General features: G+C 34.8%; 1 protein-coding gene across 16 annotated transcripts in view; it reads right to left on the bottom strand.

The window, feature by feature from the left end:
• COMMD10 (COMM domain containing 10) overlaps positions 1–14968 on the bottom strand; it is a 205867-nt gene that overhangs the window by 157196 nt on the left and 33703 nt on the right. For 15 of the 16 annotated variants that reach the window (XR_002340507.1, XR_002340506.1, XR_001307151.2 and 12 more), the window contains 1 exon segment: positions 13054–13164. Coding sequence is in view for 13 of the 16 variants with exons in the window: in XM_021079246.1 (XP_020934905.1) it covers positions 13054–13164 (111 nt within the window). In the remaining 3 variants the exon portion in view is untranslated. 16 annotated transcript variants of the gene reach the window in all.

Here is a 14968-nt window from a genome sequence, read left to right as displayed (position 1 = left end):
TGTCAGAAAGAGAAAGACAAATACCATATGATATCACTCAAATCTGATATCTAATAAACAGCACAAATGAACCTTTCCACAGAAAAGAAAATCATGGACTTGGAGAATAGACTTGTTATTGTGGGGGGGAGGGGAAAGGAGTGGGAGGGATTGGGAGCTTGGGGTTAACAGATGCAAACTACTGCTATTGGAATGGATTAACAATGAGATCCTGCTGTGTAGTACTGAGAACTATGTCTAGATACTTACAACGCAGCATGACAATGGGAGAAAAAATTATGTATACATATATGTGTAACTGAGTCCCCATGCTGTACAGTAGGGAAAAAAAAAGTGTGTTGGGGGAAATACCAAAAATAAATAAATAAAAAAAAAAAAAAAAAAAAAAGCCAAGGGGACCAGCAAAAGAAAAAGAACCCATAGCCAAATCAATCTAAGATCTCTTTTTGCTGCAAAATTCCATCAGCCTTTGCTCATTGCATAAATAAATTTGTATATGAATAATTCTATTTGTTTTACTCTCGAGGAGTACAAAGGGTTATTTCTGGGGTTATTATATTGCCCTTAGTAAGGAAATGGCTATATTTTAAGTTTGGATAAAATTGCCTCTTTAAGAGGGGATAGGTTGAAATGCCTTGAGATAAAATGGACTAACTTTGAAAGAAACTGCATTTTTGCTAGATTATAAAAAAGAAGAGGGAAAGGGAAGGAAGAAGAGCGGAAGGGAAAGAGCAAATTCTCTTCATTTGAGAACTTCATCAGTTAATAACCATACCCAATTTTAGAAGACATTCCAAACTCTACTTTGAAACATAATTATCTCTGGAAAAGACAGTTTACCCTGCAGTAAACATTCGATACTCTAGCAGTTACTAGAATTTTCTCTAACACATGGACAGCACTTCTGAGATCTACTTTCTTGACTCCAGACAACATATTAGTATCTATCAAGTGGTTTAAACATAGCTTTCAAGCAAATATATTGCCAAAGGATTACTAAAACATAAACCATATTTACCAAAAAAATACTCTGCAGCCTTTTAAAACAATGTTGCTAAGTAAAAGTTCAACCACTGACAATGAAAGATGTTTATAATGCAATACTCTATGGAGGAAAAAGAACTAGTACATAATGGACAGATTAGGGAAGCTGTATATGAATTAAATATATCATTCAAAATTATTATCTTTAAGTAGGATTATAGGTGAATTTTATTTTTTTTATATTTAACGATTTTTATACAATGTAAATTACTTGTGTAAATTTAGAAAAATACAAAAGAATAAAATAGACAAAACTAAATTTCCCTAAAAATGAAATTTATAAATAAGTTCTTTCTACACATTCACTTATTATTACATTTCTTCTTTACCCATTATATGTAATTTGTCAGTTATATGTTTTGATTAACCACAGCAATAACAATATAGAGAGTTTTACCAATGTTATAACAACAGTTATTGAGCATAAGCAAATTTTACATAAACTCCACTTAATACCAACAAAGGAATTTTTAAAACCTTAAAATATGGTATTTTAAAAACAGTGTATGATCTATTACTCCATTAATTAGACATGAGAATCAAAACTTCTCTGAAACAAGCACACTACCATGGTTTGAAAAGCTGTATTAATTCTGTCTCTTGTTTTTGCTAGCAGCAAGAGGTTGTATAAATGGTAAGACAAGTGTCCACAAACCCCATTTCTACTCTTTTGTTCATCTTTGGCCCTAGATATGATGTGTTCCCATTGCCTATGGATATCGTTCTCTATTAAATGACATGGTGACTGAAACTAACTATTCTCTGTGCACTACCTGAACAGATACCTTCAGACCCTCAAACATATTATCCAGATCCAGAATGAAAACACAGAACTGAAGAAGCTGAGTTAGTGCTAAATACTAACAAGAAATTAGCCAAACCAAACTATCAATCTATGGGCCTCTTGGGATGGCCACATTTCCAAGGAAGTGTTCAGGAGATGTGAAATTTGAGGAGCTGAGAGTTCTTGTTTTGGCTCAGGGGGTTACAAACCTGACTAGTATCCATGAAGATGTGGGTTTGATCCATGGCCTTGCTCAGTGGGTTGAGGATCTGGCATTGCCATGAAGTATAGTGTAGGTCGCAGATGTGGTTCGGATCCTGCATTGCTGTGGCTGTGATGCAGGCCGGCAGCTGCAGCTCTGATTCAACCCCTAGTCTGGGAACTTCCATATGCCATAGGCGTGGCCCTAAAAAGAAAAAAAGAAAAAAAAAAAAAGTTCACGTTTTAATTGCTGGGTATATTATCAACCAAAGAAGTAGCAGGTCAAGAAGTAGCCACTGGCCACACATTAAGAACTCCTAGTGTATGGAACAAACTTTCACATATTTGTGAAGTTTCCAAGTTGATGCAAGTGTAATAGTTCAGCAAGATCAGATATCAGGTTTCACTTTTATTCATTCTCTGTCTTAAAGGATATGCTATACATCCGATAAAGCCAAGGGGTCTGAAAAGTCAAATAAAATATTGCTGAGTTAATCCTGGAACTGAAGTGTCTGCGGTTCCTCTGTACCACAAACTACTCTATGAAGGCTAAAACTAGGATTCCAGTTGTGTCGTGTCAGTTTCTCACTCTCCATCACCCCTCCCCAACACACACCAAATCCTCACTTTCCACCTGACCGGATTTAGAATCTGCTGTTCATCACTAAAATCACTCCCTTGTATATAGAGTCAATTCTTCGTCTGTTTCCCCTTCACCTAATACACCTAGTAAAGATGAAACCCTGATTAAACCCAATTACCTACCTACTTTACATCTGTACCAGAGCAACTAAAAATGGATGAGGAAAACTATACATCCTTTCAACAGATCTCATTTCAAATTCATGGTCATAAATCTCAAATGGACAATAAGCACTGTTCAGTGACATCATGTTCATTTGCCCAATATTCAAAATAACTATTTCAGATTTTCTCCTCTGTTCTCAAATGTCCTAGACCTACCCACTCCTCCTAATGACTGCATTCAGACATTAGAAGCAATCGGCACAACTTGCTTTTCCACCACCAAAACTACCTACCTCATCTATACTCTTTTGTTGTTACAAAAAATAATATTCTCCCATTCTCATCAAAGTCCAGCCCTTCCACTTGTGCTACTTTGGGTCTCATGTCTTCTCACTTTCTCAAGGAACTGATATCCCTCTGACCTGCAACATCAATTTCTCCCCCAGTGGATGTGGCATCGGCATGCAAATCTCATCTAGTCACTGGATCCACATTCCCCCACATTGACAAAACTATTTCTCTGTTTCTTGAAAGAGTTACCTACATGGTTGCTTTCACTTTATCTCATTTTCCTTCCTCAATTTACTCCAATGAGGTTTCTTTTTCCTCTCAATCGTAATGGAGATTACAACTGTCAAGGTTATCAAAGAAGTCCATGTAATAACCAAATCCAACAGTCATATGTCTATTCTCCTCTTGCCTCAACTTTCCTCTTGAAACATCTTCTCCTGACCCAAAAAGTGATCACCAAGAACCTCCATGGCACTAAATTCATTTTTTTTACCCTTATATAGTGATTATAATAAGTTCAGGCTATTGTGAACTCAAAGCTTGCCTATATCTCACTGATGCTGTACAACAGAAACTGGCACAACATTGTAATTCAACTATACCTTAATTTAAAAAGATATTTAACCACTGAGACTAGGTTTCCTGATCTATAAACTGGGAGAAATAATAGCACCTAACTCACAGCTGTGAGGGTTAAACTATAACCTTTTTTTCCCTCTTACCTCTTACAGCATGTGACATAATTCGCCCTCTAAGAAATGCTCTCTTCTTCGGGTCACTGGTTGCTCCTTCCCAATCACTATGATAAGTTCCTCCAGGCCTCCCTGCCTTTTAAATTTGGGAGTTCCTAAAGTTCTATACTCTTTCCCTAGAGTGACTAATCTCATACATCTCATAACTGAAATTATAATCTAAACCTCAATGATTTCCAAATCTCAATTTCCGGCCTATAGTTCTCCCCACCCGACCCGCCAGCCTCATCATCTAAACAATCTCCACCTGGATATATCAGCTACCTCATATTCAACAGGCTCAAAAGATAACCCTCTATCATTTTTCATGTGTTCTTTCCTCCAACTGAAACTCTCTTTGCCTGTTTCAGGCTCCAACTCCTTGCTGGCAGTTTTCACAGTTCCATGCATTCCCTCTTTTGTAATAATCACTAAATTTATATTTACTGGCTTAAGATATGTATTCCTTTTTAAACCATAAGCTCCCTGATAGAAAATAAAAGCTGACTATATCATGAATACGCTGCCTAGTACATCATGCATAATAAATGCTTAATAAATGTTTCTTGAATTTGAGCTATTTTCAAAGTTATTGCTTATTAACTTATCTCATCTGTTCAGATATCTTTTATTTCAAAATATTTAAACCACTCATTTACATTATTATCATTAATAATCCATAAAAATACACTAAACAAAATTTAAAGGTACTTTTAAACACATTCTATTATGTTTGAGGAATTCTGCAACTATCAATTGCCTCTGGATTTCAAAAAATAAACAGGTTCAGAAGCTAGGAAAGACAGGGAAAGGTGACATTGTTTCCCTATTTTGGAATTTCATGAAATTTTTGAAAAGAATTTTAATAAAAAGATGGTTTTAAATTAGTAAATGCATGAGTAAACTATTTTTTAACGGATTTAAATTTTGAAATGCACGAATGGAGTATTTTTAAAAAGGATTTTCTCCTCCAAGTCATTTTCATCATTTTCTCCACATGAATACTACCTTCCACCACACTCTGTGTATTAACATTTTGTTTTTACTCATCAAAGGTAAACAGTGTCTAAAACAGTAATTTTGCTAGCTTACCAAGTCTTATGGATAAATACACACTTTCCATTAGGTAGCCTAAATTCTAGGAAAAGGCTTACACACACACACACACACACACACACGTACAAAAGGGTTCATTTTGTGACATCAAAGAGCTATACACATATGATTTGAACACTTCAATATACTTGAATACCTAAGATCTTTCCAAGTCATACTTATCATGAAACTAAAAAAAAAAACAATTGAGGAAAGACATTTTGTATTGCTCTCATTTAGAAAACATGACACCTTAAAGGATAATATCATTGAGAATTTGGATCACAATGAAAAAGGGTACAAAACAAGATTAAGAATCAGAAAACTAGAGCCACAAAGCCTCAGGAATATTTAAATAAATAAGCTTGATTCCAAAGAACTAGGCTTTTTGTCAAAATATATGGGGAATTACCTAACAAATATGGGCTGTTTCTATTTTCTTTAATTCCTAGAATATTTTATAAGGTTGCTTCTACATGTCCTATAATAAAATAAAACAGACATGACAAACACTTGTTTAATTTGTGCACTAATAGAATAAAGAAATTATAAATGAGAGGGCCCTATAATATTACAAAAATACCTGGCTTTTCACTGGTATCCTAAAATGATCCAAAGTAATTAGTTATCAAAGAACCTATTTTTGAGATAGTAATGTTACAACTTTCTCCAGAAGCTCTTAAATCCTCTGAATGCAACCTTTGAGTGTGTATTCCTAAAATGATTATAAAATGGCCAATTATTAAACTATAGTAAAACCCTGTTTTGATTTACACCTTTATACCCAGTAATTATTCTCCTGAGGGATAACCGTAAATTCCCAGGAAGCTTCATTCATTCATTCATTCATTCACAATTCAATATGTTTACTGAACACCTACTCTGTATATATACACAAAGATGTTTTATTACAACATAATAGGAAAATGTTGGAAACAAATTCATTATTTGACAATAGAAGAACTGGTAGGAAATCATAGTAAAATACACATAGCAAAATATAATGCAGTCAGTCATTTAAAATGTATTCCTGATGAGTAATATGGAAAAGATGTTATAGAGTTAAGTGAAAAAACTAGAATATAAAATCAAAGACTTTCAAAACAAAGTATAAACTGAATAAACACTAAAACAAAAGAGACTGCATAGTGGTGGTAAATCTGAGTTTTTCTTTCCATATCTCTATAATTTTCATAATAAACATATATAACTAAGGTAATTAAAAAAAGAACCCCAAAAACCTTTAAGACAAGCAATATTCATCAATTATTTCATCTCAAAAGTAAAACTAACAATCTGTCTTAAAATTTTTCTGAACTCTGAATAAAACCATCCCAAATGACACAAATGAAACTATCTTAATATCTTGACATAGACTTATTCACAGACAAACCTCACTTTGTAAATTTCTTATCAAAATTAGTGAGTAAAAAGCCCAAGACCTTACAGAATGTCTTTTCAGATCATAAGATAGGCATGCCATAGAAAAAGGAATAAATGCTAATTATCAAAAAAGGAAAAAAGTTCTGACTGATGAATGGGATTATCTTCTTTTACCACATATAGTATTGAACAGTAATAATGAAACTTCAATTTATCTTCCTAAACCAAATACAAACATCACTATTTAAAAAAAAAATCACTTATAAGAGATGTGTAGGAAAAAACAACTGGAAGGTCATACAGTAAAACATAACAATGCTGTAGTTATTGGAATTATACTTGGTTTTAACTGGCTTTCTTCCTCTATTTTCCAAAATGCCCATTATAAATACATGCAAAGCTATTTTAACAAAAAAAATTAAATTATCAAGAGAATATGCTGAAATATAGTCACTGTATAGATTAGATTAATAAAAATACAATTGTAAAATTCAGACCTGCTGATCAAAGATGCTCAGAAAAATGTGAAGGTCCTCAAAATCAGTCAATACAAACATTACCTTTAAGGAGATCAAAGTACTTTAAATTTCTAATACAAAGAGTTCAAAAATTGAGCAGCAGATGTATTTTTCCTTTTCTGAAAAATCTCATAAAGGATGTGTTTTCTTTTTAATCATAAACCCTTTTTCTTTGTTCATAACACATCATCATCAATGATGTCACACAGTCCTTAAACATGGTTTGTTAATAAACACAGCCTCTATTGAACTGAGATAACATCAAAACATACAACTTCACTTACTACATAAAAGAATATATTAGTGTCTCTCAATGACTTAAGTGTAAAACTGTTCCAACCTAATCAAACATAAAGTAAAGGAAAATGAAATTTAGAATCCATATAACTAAAATTTTATGAACACAATAATAAAATAACAACTGCACCTTAGAAAAGCTTTCAATACCTTTTTTTTTTTTTTTTTTTTTTTTGTCTTTTTGCTATTTCTTGGACCACTCCCGCGGCATATGGAGATTCCCAGGCTAGGGGTCTAATCCGAGCTGTAGCCACCAGCCTACACCAGAGCCACAGCAATGCAGGATCCGAGCCGCGTCTGCGACCTACACCACAGCTCACGGCAACACAGGATCCTTAACCCACTGAGCAAGGCCAGGGACTGAACCCGCAACCTCATGGTTCCTAGTCGGATTCGTTAACTACTGGGCCATGACGGGAACTCCTCAATACCTTGAAACATACACACATATTATAGCATAACTGCTAAATTATTAAATAAGCAAAATGATACAGTATCCTAGCAATGAATACAGCACATAGGACTCAGAAAAAAATTGTCTGACTTCAAATTCTGTTTACTAGTTAGGAATAACCTAGGAAAATAAATTAACTGCTGCATGTTTCCACTTTTCCATCTATTTATGAAATATGGGTAATAAAAATTCATACCTAGAAGAGATATTTTAAATATTAAAGGAGGTAGTACTTTGTCTACATAGCATAAGCACTAAAAAAAAAGGTCTTCCCCCCTTTTTTTTCAATCTAAACAGAATTTGCCACATGTTGAAAATAAGGAACGAAGATCTCTAATTTTAAACACTGGTATTAAAAGTCTTAAATTCACTCAAGATCTTAATAACCCACCTATATAGTATCTTCTATAATCCAACTGACCATTTAGATAAGTATTTAGAAATTTCTCTTGAGTCAAGGTGATTTTATTCTACTTGCTTCAAAAGAAAAAAAAGAGAAACACAAGGATTCTTTCTTAAAAGATGCACAAAAGAATTTAGAATCAGTGTATTAACGAAATATTTCTTGAACAGCAAATTTCCTGAGAAAAATGCATAATTAATAGCAAAATCCAAGAATTCTAGTATTTTTTAGGATATTCAAAGTTAAAGGTTGATGCCATCTGAAATTACCAATATGTATTACATATAAAATTACTATTCTCAGAAATTTCAGGAGTTCCTGTCGTGGCGCAGTGGTTAACGAATCCGACTAGGAACCATGAGGTTGCGGGTTCGGTCCCTGCCCTTGCTCAGTGAGTTAACGATCCGGCGTTGCCGTGAGCTGTGGTGTAGGTCGCAGACGTGGCTCGGATCCCGCGTGGCTGTGGCTCTAGCGTAGGCCGGTGGCTACAGCTCCCATTCGACCCCTAGCCTGGGAATCTCCATATGCCGCGGGAGCGGCCCAAGAAATAGCAACAACAACAAAAAGACAAAAGACAAAAAAAAAAAAAAAGAAAGAAAAAAAAAGAAATTTCAATTGTCTACACCTTGTCTGGAATAGTTATGCTCTAACCCAACAGAACCATTCAAGGCTCTCTGGGATTATTGTATTCTCTTATGTCATAAAGAAACTAACGTGGAGTTCCGTCATGGCACAGTGGTTAAAGAATCCAACTAGGAACCATGAGGTTGAGGGTTCGATCCCTGGCCTTGCTCAGTGGGTTAAGGATCCGGCGTTGCCGTGAGCTGTGGTGTAGGTTGCAGACGTGGCTCGGATCCTGCGTTGCTGTGGCTCTGGTGTAGGCTGGTGGCTACAGCTCGGATTAGACCCCTAGCCTGGGAATCTCCATATGCCGTGGAAGTGGCCCTAGAAAAGGCAAAAAGGCAAAAAAAAAAAAGTAATGTAAGTGACAGAATGTAACAAAAAAGTCAACAGTGTAGAAGGCTTTTTAATAAATTTCATTTTGGCAAACAATCATATACAAATTAGCACTCAAAGTATGATGATTTCATTTATTTGTTCTGTACATATCTGATTAATAGACATTAATTTTGTTGATGTAAACAAAACCACTCTATTGTTATATACCGATTAGAACTGTAAACACTTAGCATTTCCCACAACTACTGACTTCACAAATAATTTTGAATGTTTCTTCAAATAACAATGTACGCAAAGAGCTCTACTGCCCCCTAATGAAATAAATTTTTTTTAAAAAAACCTCAGAAAACTTGTTTGGAGGTATCTGCAGAGAAGAAAAATAATCTTACTTTGCTAAATGCAGTAGAGTAGACAATCTAAGAAAATTAACTGAAAACAACTAGACTATCTATAAAAATTCTGTAGGAAAAGCTAGAATCATCCAGTTTTCATGATAAAATTAGCAGCAAAACAGGAAAGCCTTGAGACAGAAATGTTCTAAGAGAAAGGAGGCTAGTACAACAATGTTATCTACTGCGATAGCAATTAAAACTTCACTGCAGGCTACGCTTTTCATGTGTATGTTGGAAGAGAATGAAAAGAAAGAGATTCTTAGAAATGACCCTCCAGTGAATTACAGTAAGTCCAGCAGCTCAAAATAAATACTATCAAAATGACTCTTGCAATTTGCACTGATTCTAATCCTCTCAGAATTATCTTAATATATGTGTACTTGCAGGATAACTACGTTGTAAAATACACATTTAAAATAATTTTAAACTATTTCCTGTTCAAAAAAAAGGCCAATTTCTTAAGTATGACAAATTTGTACTTTATGATACTCTGCACCATAAACTAACCAGTTTAACTTTTAAATCTTCCTTTTAATAAAAGTTCTCCCTTCCTTTAACAAATTTGGTTTTTAAAACATGCTCCAGGACTTCCCTCATGGCCTAGTGGTTAAGTATCCATTGCTGGCACTGCCATGGCTCATGTTAATGCTGTGGCAGGGGTTCGATCCCTAGCCAGGAAATTTCTGCATGCCATGGGCGTGGTCAAAAACAATTACAAAAATGTTCCGTACCCATGTTCCTTTTATCTAATATTCTAACCTGTCTAGTGATTCCCGAATTCTTGTTTCAGAACAGAGTAAATGTTTGGGGGAAGAGCAGTGTGGTCCTTAATATCAGGAGTTATGTAAAAATTAACATCAAGGAATCTGAAGTAACAAGAATATAAAGAAGAGAATACTAGATCATAAAAACATGCCAAAAAAGCCAAGCTCTCCAGCAGCAGTTCACTGAGGGGAACAAAGATATGGTAGCTAACTTCCTTTACATGTCACTTATAGATGGCGTGTTTCTGCTAGGTTGACCATGGTTGTACATTCCATTATATGTCTACTGTTTAAGATAGAAGAAATAGGGTCCAGATCCCCAAAAATGCCACAGGGGAGATGGGCAATACAGAGAAAGAGGTTCACTTAAATCTGCTTATAAAACAAAAATACCCTTATATTTATGTGCTGCTGCTCTTCTTCCCAAGTGTCTGGGAATGAATATGGTTTACCAGCTCTGCAAGTCACAAAGTAACCAAATATTCATTTAAAATTTTAAAACACGAACAAACAAAAAAATACAAATGTATTTAAGCCTCAATCTCAAATGAGTTACATCTCACATCTGTATAGATTTTCTGAATAATATGAATTAAAAATATGACTCTTTTACTCTGAAGCATTACTCATTCATTCCTATTGCCTAGAAATATAACTGACACAAAGATATGTTTTAAAGACATAAGAAAGAAGTTGGAAGGACTTATGCATCCCAGAGTCAAGCACTGCCAAAGTTAAGATGCTTAAAGTATATTCAACAGAGGGTGAAAATAGTGTCCTTCCCCTAAAAACTGCATTTACCTACTCAGACTTAACATGTGATAATCATGAGAAATATGGAAGTGAAGGTTTATTTGGAGAACATACGTATGTATTGTTGTGTATGCAGGTGTGTGTTTTCCCTCATGGAACAGTCCAAGTCCATACAAGTGAGTCCCAGATTATTATCCAAAATCTAAAGGAATGCCTTCTCTGGTTCAAAGGAGGGAAAAAAAAAAAGGACTTTCCAGGTTGTCCTTTCCCTGGAAAAGGACATATGAAAAATACAATCAAGAAATAAAAGAGAGGGAGTTCCCGTTGTGGCTCAGTGGTTAACGAATCCAACTAGGAACCATGAGGTTGTGGGTTCGATCCCTGGCCTCACTCAGTGGGTTAAGGATCCGGCGTTGCCGTGAGCTATAGTGTGGATTGCAGATGCAGCTCGGATCCAGTGTTGCTGTGGTGTGGCATAGGCTGGCGGCTACAGCTCCAATGGACCCCTAGCCTGGGAACCTCCATATGCCATGGGAGCAGCCCTAGAAATGGCAAAATACAAAAAAAAAAAAAAAAAAAAAAAAAAAAAAAAAAAAAGAAAAGAAAAGGAAAAAAGAATGCAAAAAAAGTTAAAATTAGTGACAGTTTTAGTTTAAGAAAGAGTTATTCAAACTCTTTAGCCCCCCAGTTTTTTTTATTGATGATGATGATGACAATGGTAGCAGCTAGCATTTACAGAGCATTAAGTACTTTACAAACAATGAGTATTTAATCTTCATAAAAGCCCTGTGAGTAAGATTATTCCTATTTTACAGATGAAGAAACTGATATTCATTAAGTAACTTGCCTAAGGTTAGACTGCTACTAAATTGCAGAGCATATGTAATATGTCGGTCAATTCAACACTTATGTTAAGTTTATGTAATTTTCCAGTGAGAATGTATGAAACAGAATGATTCTTGTGATACACTGTAATAAATTACTAAATTATGTACATTAAGATCCAACTCGGAGTTCCCACTGTGGCAGAGCAGAAATGAATCCGACTAGGAACCATGAGGTTGCAGGTTCGATCCCTGGCCTCGCTCAGTGGGTTAAGGATCTGGCATTGCCATGATCTGTGGTGTAGGTTGAAGACATGGCTTTGATCTGGCGTTGCTCTGGCTCTGGCATAGGCCAGGGGCAACAGCTCCAATTAGACCCCTCGCCTGGGAACCTCCATATGTGCGGGTGTGGCCCTAAAAAGACAAAAGACAAAAAAAAAAAAAAAAAAAAATCCAACTCAATTGCCTAAAGTTCTGTAGACATGTAACCTGGGCTATGTGCTGATGCCAGTTCTTATGGAAGACAGAATTGTATAGAAATTGTAAAACTGCTAAAAAGAAGTAATAATATTCTCATCCTTCAATGCCATTATAAATAATATTTCTTTCACTATTCTCCAATCACACATAGCCACAGTAATCTCTCCTTCTTAAGATTTTCCTACCTCATTCTCACATTTATTTTATTTGTCTTAAAATGAGACAAAGTCTCATTTATTTAAGGAAAAAAGAGTCATTCTCCCCTTCTCTCTTAAAGATACTCTATTGCAGTAAAAAAAATAAAATAAAAACAGTTCAGTGACATCTGAAATACACATTCTCTATGTGCCACAGTAATGCAAACTATTCCATAGCAACTCTTTAACCTTTGATAACATGTTCAAATTTTCTGAAATTAATACTAAAGAAATCACCATGCAGTACAAAACGAATCCAAAATTCTATTTTACAAGAGCTGAGATTTAAACACATGCACAGACATACTATACATGTGCAAACACAACTCAAGTCATCCTCATATTTCAAACACTGCCTGGACAACAATATTCCCTCTACCATATGTGTGTAGCTTAAGACACAAACACCCAGAAATATCCACAAATACCTAAAATATTAATTCATAATTTATATGGATACTACCAATTTTTTCATTGCAAAATTTTAAAAACAACGTTATATTCTTACAAGGCACCTTGTAAGACAATCTATTTTTTCAGGTAAGTAACAAAGTGATATGGAAATCTGACATCAAAACTCACTACAAATAATCATCTGTCATTTTGTGAATCTTTGTTTACCTTTAATGGAATTATGTTTAAATTTTCAATCCAGGGAGCAAAGACCCTGCTAACAATTAAGTACAAGACCTTAGTAAACAAAATACATCGTTTCAATGGGATACCCCTTTTTACCTTTGAATCTTCATTGCTCACTCCTAGCTGTAAGACAGCTTGAGGAGATTTCAGTTTTGCTTGAGCAGAGTGAGCCATCTGAAGGTTAAGCTGCCATCCAACCGTCTCCAGCTATAAAAGACAAGTGCAGATTGCAATCAGATGGTACAGAAGGAAGAAAACAGTCAACTTTAAGCAGCTCTCCAATCAGCAGGAATGAACATGGATAGCCTGGACTTTATGGTAAGTCAGTTCCAGGGCTCTGCACATTCTCCCTTTGGGCTCATTACATTGGCCTTGGGCCATGCCTGTCAAATTCAACAGTAAACCTGGTTTTAAATACACTTTGTTCTTAAAATAAAAGCTCTGAGACTAAGCAATGAAGTACACTAAAATAGTAATTTACTATTTTAAAACACTATATTTTAAAGTTGATGGTTATAAATTTTAACTAGTAAATAGCATGTATTGGTCGTAAGCACTTTAGTGACCTCCTATTATCTTTCAAAACTCTTTGCATTAAGTAGAACACAGGTAAAACTTTTCTTTTTTTTTTAATTTAAAGGGAAAATGAAGTGCCCAGATGGTAAGAAGTTCACACATTTAGACACAGTTAGTGAGACTGGAAAAGAGCCAGACAAAGAATTGATATCTACTAGTGAGCAGGTGTTATCATGCTTTCCAAAGTACTCTAACTTACTATGGCTCTCAGTTATGACAGAAACTAATTAGAACATTTCTTTTGAATTTATTAATTAACACAACAGTAAATTTTAATCAGGAAGGCAAAAACAGTAAAGACAGATGAAAGCAGCTTAAGCTGTCTTTTAAAATAATAAGCAGCATAAACATGGCTTTATTGAACATGACAGATTATTGATTTCTCCAACCTCAAAACTATGAGTATTTAGATTTAGCTTCCAGTAAATCTAAAGTATCAACATTTAGAGAACTTTAGTGACATGTAATTGTCACAGACTTCTGACAATATGACCCTAATAACTGATTTAGTAAAACTACCTTAGCTACACTGCTAAAAATGGCAGCTTCACAACAATTTTTACTTAAGCGGAATACTAATTGCTAACTTGAAAGACTGTTCAACAGCTAGAATCACAGCAGTGACTCAAAGCCAAATTGGAAAGAGAGCAATGAAAGTATTATCTATTCGAGAGAGGGGATGTGATGAGAAAATAAAGATACAGTTCTGTTCTTTCTGACACTGAACCTTTTAGAGGTTATGGGTAAAAGGGGGAAGATGCTGCAGAGACATAACCCATACTACCACAAGTAAAAAAATCAATTTAATGGTACAGGCAAGGATCCACAATGTACTATTCTGTAACACTGATTACAGCAACAAAGTCTGCAATCAGCCCACCACTATTTTCAACAGTTATATCCAAGAGACCCTCCAACACAACAGGAAGAAAAACATGTCTTAACTACTCTCATATATCCAAGCTTTTGATACATATCACCGCCTTAATTGAAAAACACCTTCTAGGTAGTCATGTGCGCCTGTAAGACATTGTTTTGATCTCATGTAACTAATCCTATCCCTATCTTATAAGTACTTAAGATCAATGACAAAGATCAATATTAAGTGAATAAAACAGACTCTCACTTTATGCAAAGGTCAGGCCTTTGCATAAATTTAAGGTATGCTCAGTCACAGCAGAGAGGTGGAACGGGAGAATTAGGAATCCTGAATTTAAAGTTTATTCTTTGTTCATGCGTAAACTGTCACTCACTAGCTTTGTAACCCTGTTAGTTAAGTCAAAATCTTTCAAGATCTCAATTTCCACATATAAAATGGAAAAAACAACCTATCTGAATTACATACTTTTTTGAGTTATTGGTAATATCAAATAAGAAAATGCATATTCAAATTGTTTTGGAAAATGCAAAGCATTTATAAATATGAGACATTCTG

Source organism: Sus scrofa, chromosome 2 (genome assembly GCF_000003025.6).
Source record: "Sus scrofa isolate TJ Tabasco breed Duroc chromosome 2, Sscrofa11.1, whole genome shotgun sequence".
Taxonomy (NCBI): Eukaryota; Metazoa; Chordata; class Mammalia; order Artiodactyla; family Suidae; genus Sus; species Sus scrofa.
This window is presented reverse-complemented; position numbering and strand designations above follow the sequence as displayed.